Here is a 9827-nt window from a genome sequence, read left to right as displayed (position 1 = left end):
ACACAGTCTCTCCCTATTCAAAGCCATTTACTAGAAATGACCATGATGCCTTCCCTTACTCAGGATTAAACCACAATGAGCATCATACTGGAATTTATTCGAGTTGAAAAAAAGAAAAGAAGGGACCAGTAGTTAGCGTAATGGCTATGACGCTGGATTCCCACGTAGTTGACTGCGGTTCGAGTCCTGGACCTGGTGGCTTAAACTCACGCTGGGCATGTGTGCGTGTGTGCCCAAGATCCTGAGAGGAGAATGGAGGAGAAGGGATTGTGGCGTGGCCATCCCCCCTGGGGGGTGATTTCTCGCTTTCTGTCTCTCTGTCTCTCTCTGTCTGTCTGGCGAGCGCTCGTGCCCTATAGCAAAAAAAAAAAAAAAAAGCAAAGAAGACATATGGTTTCATTTGAAAATGATAAGGACAGGGACCAGGGACCAGCAGTTAGCATAAATGTTGCTTTGCTGGACTCCCAGGTAGTCGACAGCAGTTCGAGTCCCGGATCCGGAGGCTTAAACACGCCGGGCACATGTGTGTGCGTGCCCAAGACCCCGTAGAGGAGAATGGAGGAGAAGGGATTGCAGCGTGGCCCTACTCCCCAGGAGGTGATTTCTTGCTTTCTGTCTCTCTGTCTCTCTCTGTCTGTCTGATGAACGCACGTGCCCTATAGCAAAAACCTTTAAAAAAAGATAAGGAGGAACTGAAATAATAGTGAGAAGGAAGTCCTGAGATCAGAGTAACTTTGTTTCCATGATGACCCATTTATAGTAATAACCTAAAAGAGTACAAAGGAGCTATTGCCCTTTTGCTACACTTTGATATTGTCCACTTACATTTTAGCCTCCATTTCCCCTTTTTCTCCTGTCCTGACATGTACATATAGAAATTCTGTAGAGGTGAATTCATGAATCTCACTGGGTTATGCTACTGCCCCTCCCTAGTGCTTTGGGTATGTTGGCCCGAGCTTCCTCAGTTAGGGAGCCTTGGGCTAGATGCATTGCTAGCTAGCTTCGCTGGGTTAATCTCAACATTCTGAAGTATAAAGTATGATAGATTGAGAATGAATAGACCTGAATATTAATTCATGTTTTGCTATTGATGAGCAGCATGACCCCATGTAGGTCACTTCACTTTCATTCATTTTCTCTTTCCTATTTATTCAAAACTAATCTGCTAGGCACTTTTCTAGGTGCTAGGGATATATAGCTACTGCCCTCAGTTACCTATTGTCTGGTGGTAGTGATGGTGGAGGTGGTGAGACAAAGGTGAAATATGAAAGAAAATAAATATGCAGGGTGACTTCATCACTATGAAAGCTATAAGGAAGTAAATTTAATCTGGATGCAGTGGGAGAATGCTTCTTTTTTTTTTTTTTTTGGAGAGATTTTCACTATTCGGCACGTGCGCTGGCCAGACAGAGACAGAGAGACAGAAAGCGAGAAATCACCCCCCAGGGGGGATGGTCACGCCGCAATCCCTTCTCCTCCATTCTCCTCTCGGGATCTTCCGCCCGCACGCACACGCGCCCGGCGTGAGTTTTAAGCCACGGGGTCCGGGACACGAACCACGGTCTACTACGTGGGAGTCCAGCCACATAGCCATTACACCAACTGCTGGTTCCTGAGAATGCTTCTCTAAATAGGTTGTCTCTGGGATTTCTCTAGGTAACAGAAGAATGAAGGGATTGATCAGGATAAGGATTCCTGCAGATTTAAAGACGTTTTTCTTCTTTTTCACTATCACTTGTGTTCTAAAAAGGTCTACCAATATCTCTGTTTGGGAAATAAATGCAAATATATTTAAATTAAGTGTTGAATCAATTTCATGGTGCTTAATTTGGAAATAACCCACATAAAAAGCAATAGTTAAAGATTTTAGTGTTGTTTGGGGAGTAGCTGCTGTACATTAAAAAAAAAAATAAGAAAAACTGACTTAAGAAACAAAGTGCCCGAGACATATCAGATGACAAAGGTGTGTGTGGGGGATGCCGCGTTATCTCTGTGCTCAGAGTTATCCACAATATCAGATGACAAAGGTGTGTGTGGGGGATGTCGCGTTATCTCTGTGCTCAGAGTTCTCCAGTGGGCACAGAAAAGAAAACCTCTTTAGCTTCATGTGTGCTTGGTCCCCGGGCTGCAAGTGAGCCCCCTATTCCTGAGAGCTGAGAGCAGGACAGTGGCTGAACCTGACAGCTGATGGGAGGGCCTCAGGCGGACAGCCCAGGGAGGAGGAACCGGAGGCGGGGCTACTGGAGAAGCCACCTCAGCGGAGCTGCAGGATTTCCGCAGGGTGAGAGCCAGTGTCTCCCGGAAGAAAGAGGTTCCTGCCGCAGATGTCTCGTGATTGCCTTGGGACCTTCGTTTCACAACCTCTAACTGCAGGAGAAAGGAATCTAGCGAAATATGGCCACGGAGTGCCCTGCCACGCGTCGAGTCCAGGTGGCAGAACATCCCAGGTGGGGGAGAGGAGGTGCCGCTCTTTGAGATCTGCTGGGTTGGCTAAGTGCACATAGGGTCTGAGACTTTTGATTGCTTCCTTAGGACGCTGCATTTGAACTCGTAATTCTATAATGTAAGGTCGCGTGGCTGGGCTTGCAAGGAAGATCGTTGCCTAGTCACCTTTCACCTTATCCCCTACCGAGGGTTGTGCATTTTGCGACTTCCATGCAACTTCTTTCTTTCGTGCATTTTTTTGTACTGGGCTTCAGCAGAAATACCCACGTCAATTCGTTCAGCTCCAGTTTTTGTCTTGCCTGCCAGTCGACAGTGCTTTTTAAAGTCTAAATCTTCGTCGAGAACCAATACACAAAATCTCCCCTTGTCTTTGCAGTATCGTAAGAAAATACGGGCATCTCAAAACTGTCATCTAAAGAATTATTTGCTGCCAGTCTCTAGCTACAGAATAACGAATAGTTTAGTGATATCTAGTGGGTGATCTTTTCAATAGCAGTTATAGTAGAAATACTTCTTTCTGATTTGTAAGCTTGAAATCGCATATAATGGAGTCTCTCACCTGCTGCTACATATGGCCCAGGGCTTTTCGGAGGTTGACGGCTTCCCTCTTTACCTTTGCTGTTTTTAATTTTAACTTTTAAATATTAATGCTAAGTTTTCCCCCTCTAATATGAAGTCCATAAGATCTTCCTACTGATTCATTTATCACCATCATATATCAGTTTATAGTATACTTAACTTGAAAAAATTCTTTCATCCTTAAGGTAGCAAACACTACGTCTTTAGTTACCAGAAAGAACAGCACAATTTTGGACTATTTCTGAATATCTCTGAATGTTTAATATATTCTCTGGAGGTCCTTGCATAGTGCTATTGTCCTCATATATTGGAATGACTGAAGACACATTGTAAAAAACACGCTTTAAATAAGATTCATGAGGCATTTGTGGCAAGAAAGTAATCTGGCCCTGGGACCAGCCCTTGGCCCAATGGCTACGTTGCTGGGCTCCTATGTAGCCAACTGTGGTTTGAATCTCGGACCTGGTGGCTTAATGTGGCGTGGCCATCCCCTCCTGGACGGGTGATTTCTAGCTTTCTGTTTCTCTTTCTGGCAGTCACCTGAGTCCTATAGCAAAAATCTCTAAAAACAAAAACCCAAAAAACAAACAAAAAAAAGAAAAGAAAAAGAAGTCATCTGGCCCCTGGTAATTTAGTCTTTTACCTAAAACATGTCCATATATAAATTTATGATGTTTCAATTTGTATGATTTTAATCATAAAAATTAAATCAAAATTTCTGTAGTTACCCTGGCGGGGAGTAGGCTTGGTGATAACAAATACTGTACAGGTACCTGTTAAAAGAGAAGAGTTGTTGGGCCAGCAAGTGGTATGGTCGTTGGGATGCTGGGCAGTTTGAGTCCCAGACCCAGTGGCCTAAAAATCACACTGGCATGTGCGTGTACATGCCCAGAATCTCAAGAAGAGAATGGAGGATAAGGGATTGTGGATTGTGGTTTAGCCATCTCCCCAGAGAGGTGGTTTCTCACTTTCCCTTTCTCTCTGTCTCTCTCTTGTGAGCTCACATGCCCTATGACAAAAATCTAAAAAAGAGAAAGAAAAGAATTAATTATATTTTCTTGGTGTCTTTCTTTTATGATTTTTATGATATTTATTGATACAAAAAAAAGTATCATAGGGCCAGCAGGTGGAGGTGGTTAAAGGTGCTGGACTCCCACATGGTCAGCCATGGTTTGAGTCCTGGACCCGGTGGCTTGCTCTCTCTCTCTGTGGTCAAAATTGAAAACTAATGATAACAAATAAATAATTATTTAAAAAAGTATCATAAGTATTTATTGTTCTGTGCTGGTCACTGAAGATAAATAGTAGTCAGATGGACTCTGCTTGCTATTTTCTTATTTTTCATTTGTGCGTGCAATACACTATCAATATTTTGTTTGCAGGAGGGGTGAGTTTTGTTAAGTCTACAGTATATGGTATACTCTATAAATTCATCTGGTTGATCATCTGTTGCAGTACACTGAATGGGAAAGATTCAGTTAAGGCCCAAATGTTAGTATGTTTCCTTGCGAAACTTCTGCTTTTACGTTGGGATGCTTTGTCAACTTTACAGGGCACATCATCTTCTGAATAAAGGTACTAGTCAACCACAGTTAGCATTTTAGAAATTTAATTTTTCCTTTGTTCTTCTTATATAAAAGTAAAATAGAAGTTTTAAATATTTTCTTTCTGTATTCCACTCTTGCATAATCCCTGTGCTAAAATACCTCAAATTCCACTGCTCTAGTTTTTTTTCCATTCTTTGCAGAAATACCTCTAGTCTGTCTCCTTGGGAGTGTTTTTGGTTTTTGTTTTTTAGTTTGCTAAAGGGCAGTGTGCGGGTGGGGGAGGAGGGGGCTATGAGAACTCACTTCTCCTGGGGGATGGCCTTGTGAAGTTCTTTTTCCTCCGTTGTCCTCTTAGAATTTGGGGCATGCACAAATACCTGTCTGGCATACTTTTCAAGTTGCTGGGTCTAGGACTTGAACTGTTCAGTTGCCCAACCACCTCTATGCCACCTGCTGGCCCAGAGATTAAGTTTTTTTAAAAAAATAATTATTTATGTAATTTTATTTATTCATTCATTTATTTTCATTTGACCTGAGAAAGACAGACACACAGAGAGAAGGAAAGTGAGAAAGCAAGCCACTAGGTCCGAGACTTGAACTGCGGTCGGCCATGTGGGAGTGTCCAGTGCCTTAACCACCACGCCACCAGCTGGCCCCTGAGATTAAGTTTTAAATTGTTGACTTATTATATGTTTGTAACAGCTTCATTGATGTTCACATAATTTATCGGTTTAAAGTTTGCAATTTAAGTGGCTTATAGTATATTCAGAGAGATGTGCCATTATCACCGTAACAAGATTTATTGGGTTATTGAAAAAGTCATGACATATTTTTCTATGCAAAACTGCATCATGACTTTTCAGATAACCCAATAGAATGTTTTTTTTCATCTCAAAAAGAACCTGACATTCCTTAAATTATCACTCCCTCACCCCAACCCTGTCTCCCTGCTCCACCTCAGACCTCAGTAACCAATGAATCTACTTTTTGCCTTTATAGATTTGGCCATCCTGACATTTTCAATAAATTAAACGATAAAATATGTGGGAATTTTTGTTATGACTGTCTTCTTTCACTAATGTAATGTTTTCATGTTTATCTATGTGGTAACTATGTATCAGTACATCATTCCTTTTTTTTTTTTATAGTGAGAGATTTTTGCCAAAGGGCACATGTGCTTGCCAGAGAGACAGAGAGGCATAGAGAGATACGAAGTGAGAAATCATCCCCCAGAGGAGATGGCCATGCCACAATCCTTTCTCCTATATTCTACCTCTCAGAATTCTGTGTATGTGTGCACACACATCTGGTGTGAACTTTTTTTATTTTTTTAAAAACAGCAATGCCATTTAAAAAAATGTAATTGAACTTAATTTAATTTATTTATTGTTATTCTTCAAGTTGACCAGGGAGAGACTCTCAGAGAAAGAAAGGTAGAATGAGAAAGCAAGCCTCCAGGTCCAGGACCTGAGTCTTGATCGGCCATGTGGGAGTCCAGTGCCTCAGAACCTTCATGCCACCTGCCAGCCCCACCTAGCATGAGTTTTAAGCCTCCAACTTGAAACACACTTGACTATGTGGTTGTCCAGCAACGTAACCATTATGCCATCTGGTCCATTGGTCCCACATCATTACCTTTTATGGTCAAATAATAATCTATTGTATGGATAGACTACATTTTTGTTTATCAGTTTGTTGACTGATGAACATTTTGATTATTTCCATCTTTTAGCTCTTGTGAATAATGTTGTTGAATGTGTGACTGCATGAACATGTTCCTGAGACTCATGTTCAGCTGACTGAGCTGCCAGGTGACCACGAACACATTCTTTTTTTTTTTTTTTTGGAGAGATTTTTGCTATAGGGCGTGTGTGCTCACTGGAGAGGAGACATAGAGACAGAAAACAAATCATCCCCCGGGGGGGATGGTCACGCTGCAATCCCTTCTCCTCCATTCTCCTCTCGGGATCTTGGGCACGCATGCACACGCGCCCGGCGTGTTTTAAGCCACCGGGTCCGGGACACGAACCGCGGTCGACTTCGTGGGAGTCCAGTGACATAGCCATTACGCTAACTGCTGGTTCCCAACACATTCTTCATATTAAAGGTTTTGATTATTTAAAAGTATATTCAATAAAGCCTGAAAACCTTACAGTTATTTTCTCACTTTTGTTTCTGATTTCTTTTTTCTTTCTTTTTTTTTTTTTGAAGGGGTTTTTGCTATAGGGCTCATGCACTCGCCAGACAGAGAGAAAGAGAGATAGAAAGCGAGAAATCACCCCCCAGGGGGGATGGCCACGCTGCAGTCCCTTCTCCTCCATTCTCTCAGGATCTTGGGCACATGCACACATGCCTGGGGTGAATTTTAAGCCACCGGGTCCGGGACGCGAACCGCGGTTGACCATGTGGGAGTCCAGTGACACAGCCATTACGCCAACTGCCCCCTATTTGCATTTTTTTGATAATAACTGATGCTGAGCTTTTTTAAATGTGCATGTTTGCCATTATATGTCTTCTTATGACAAATGTTTATGAAGAACATTTGCCCATTTTAAAAGTGGATTTTTTGGGGCCAGCAGAAGGCATAATGGTTATGTCGCAGGACTCCCACATAGTTGGCCATGGTTCAAATCTCAGACCTGGTGGCTTCAAATTTGTACTGGGTGCATGTACGTCCATGCCCAAGATCCCAAGAGGAGAATGGAGAAGAAGGGATTGTGGTGTGACCATTCCCCCTGGGGGGAGGAGGGTGATTTATTTGTCTCTCTGGTGAATGCACACACCCTATAGCAAAAATCTCTCTCTCAAAAAAAAAAAAAAAAAAGTGGATGTTTGTGTTGTTATTACTGAGTTGTTTGGTTTCTTATATATTCTGATTATTAATCACTTGTCAGATATATAGCTTGTAAATATTTTCCCTCATTCTGTAGCTTGTTCCTCCACTTTGCTAATTGTTTCCTTAGCCCTGCAGCAGCTTATTATTGATATAATCCTATTTGTCTATTTTTGTATTTGTTGCCTGTGTTTTGTGGATTTTATCCACAAAATCTTTGCCCAGACCAATATCCTAAAGCTTTTCCTCTATTTTTTTCATCTGATAGTTTCCTAGTTTGTGGTGTTACATTTAATTTTTTTTTTTTTTTTGGAGAGGTTTTTGCTATAAGGTGTGTCAGCTCACCAAAAAGACAGAGAGAGAGAGACAGAGAGACAGAAAGCGAGATATCACCCCCAGGGGGAATGGCCATGCTGCAATCCCTTCTCCATCACTCTCCTTTCAGGATCTGGAGCATGCACACACACGCGCCCAGCATGAGTGTAAGCCACCGGGTCTGGGACTTGAATTGCGGTCGGCTACATGGGAGTCCAGTGACATAGCCTTACACTAACTGCTGATCCTGAATCTTTAATTTTTTGAGCCACTGGAAAAGTTATGACACATTTTTGCATAGAAAAACACATCATGATTTTCCCAATTTTTTTTTTTTTTGAGAGTTTTGCCATAGGATGCGTGGTGTGCTCACTGGAGAGACAGAGTGACAGAAAGCGAGAAATCACCCCCCAGGCAGGTTGGCCATGCCACAGTCCCTTCTCCTCCATTCTCCTCTTATGACCTTGGGCATGCAGAAATGCGTGCCCAGTGTGAGTTTTAAACCACCAAGTTCGGAATTGAGCTGTGGTTGACTGCCCTGGAGTCCAACAACATAACCATTATGCCATCTGCTGGTCCCTTGAGTTGACTTTTGTACCTGGTGAGAGAGAGGGGTATAGTTTCAGTCTTATGCATGCACGTTTGCTATTTTTCCAGGACCACTAATTGAAGACAGTGGCAGAGCTAAGACATGGATTTGCAGGTTTTCATTATGGCTTTGGGTAAATCTCCTGTCATGTCTGAGGTTCTGTCTTCTCTTTCTTCAGTATCAGGATATCTAGTTATGGCATTACATAATATTAATTTTAATACTAACTTAATAATTCATCATTAACATGAATTTTGATCATTTATGAGATGCCACTTGTGTCTCTCCCCAACCCCTACTGTTGAGTATGTGTGTTTGACTTTGGCTAGGGTTGCTCTCCTGGCTGCTCCCAAAAGACCCTGAATGATGGGGATAGGGCCTCTCTGGGGATTTAGCTGTGGGAAGGCCATTCGCCTGCTGTTCCCATGGGACAAATGGGGAAAAGGAGGGGCCAATACAGTGGCTCCCTGTGGGCATCTGTGGGTAGAATTGCTTACCTGTGTGCTCCTGCAGGTCCCAGGTAGGTGTGATAACAAGATAGTTTTGTGTGGTTAGAGCCTGGGAGGAGGATGGGTATGGCATGGGTTGGACTCCTTCTCTGGGGCAGTATGGTGGCATGGGCCTTACTGACCACTTCCCAAACTGGGCTCAAGTTTAATGAAGGCTGCAGGATTCCCAGGCAGTAAAGACTTCAGTTTTCTAAGGTGTTAATGCAAGCTCCTAGGTGTTTCTTACTTACTTTCTAGTCATAAGAAATCTCTTTCCATTCCAAGTCAATCTTGACTAGGGAGATGGAGCTGCAGATGCAAAATGTTTGCTTTGCTCCCCCACTGCATGGTCATCCTGAGTCTCCATGTTCCACAGTGTCTACCACATCCCCAACTGCACTCCTCTCAAGCCTTCCAAATGAGCATCAGTTGCTTATTTCTTGTTTGGGTAACTTTTTGTGAGAAGGAAGCACATTAGGCTCCTCAGCTATCTTGCCAGAAGTCTTCTGTCAATATTGTATTTTGAATTTTTCTATTTTAGTAAGTGAAATCAACTTTTAGTTAGCTTTTGGGGCATATTCTTAGTTTGTTTAAGCATCTGGGTTAGATGAACCTTCTAAAATCAGATGAGAAAGCTTTCTACAGTTTCTATTACTTAGAATTATTTACAAAAAACAAAGGAACATCTTTTTCTTGAAGAGCCAACAGAACCAACTTTATAACATCTTGAGAGTCTTGTTAAGATGCATATTTCTGATTACTTTTTCCATTCTTTTAAAAATTTTTAACTTTTTGGTCAATTTTAGAAATTTGTATTTTCCTAGAAAAATCATCCCTTTTGTCTCTATTTAAAATGTTTTAAACCTCTTTTGAATGTTTAGTTGCCTAATTTCTAGTATTGGTTTTATTTAATAAGTCTCACAAACTTTTTTTCTGTATTATTGTTTTACACAAAATTACAAGAACCTGCTTGTAATTTTTTTTTTTTTTTTTTTTTTTTTTTAGTTTTTTCCCATAGGGCGGTGGCCCCC

At 41.8% G+C, this 9827-nt stretch overlaps 1 protein-coding gene across 4 annotated transcripts in view; it reads left to right on the top strand.

Annotated features, from left to right (window-relative positions):
• The window catches only part of GALK2 (galactokinase 2), a 147456-nt gene that overhangs the window by 16104 nt on the left and 121525 nt on the right, over window positions 1-9827 (top strand). For 2 of the 4 annotated variants that reach the window (XM_014584266.2, XM_006168776.3), the window contains exon 1: window positions 2254-2447. The exons of the other annotated variants lie outside the window; for them this stretch is intronic. Coding sequence is in view for 1 of the 2 variants with exons in the window: in XM_006168776.3 (XP_006168838.1) it covers window positions 2395-2447 (53 nt within the window). In the remaining variant the exon portion in view is untranslated. Of the gene's footprint in view, window positions 1-2253; window positions 2448-9827 lie in introns of those variants that run through there. 4 annotated transcript variants of the gene reach the window in all.

This window comes from Tupaia chinensis, unplaced genomic scaffold (genome assembly GCF_000334495.1).
Source record: "Tupaia chinensis unplaced genomic scaffold, TupChi_1.0 Scaffold146140_1, whole genome shotgun sequence".
Lineage (NCBI taxonomy): Eukaryota > Metazoa > Chordata > Mammalia > Scandentia > Tupaiidae > Tupaia > Tupaia belangeri.
This window is presented reverse-complemented; position numbering and strand designations above follow the sequence as displayed.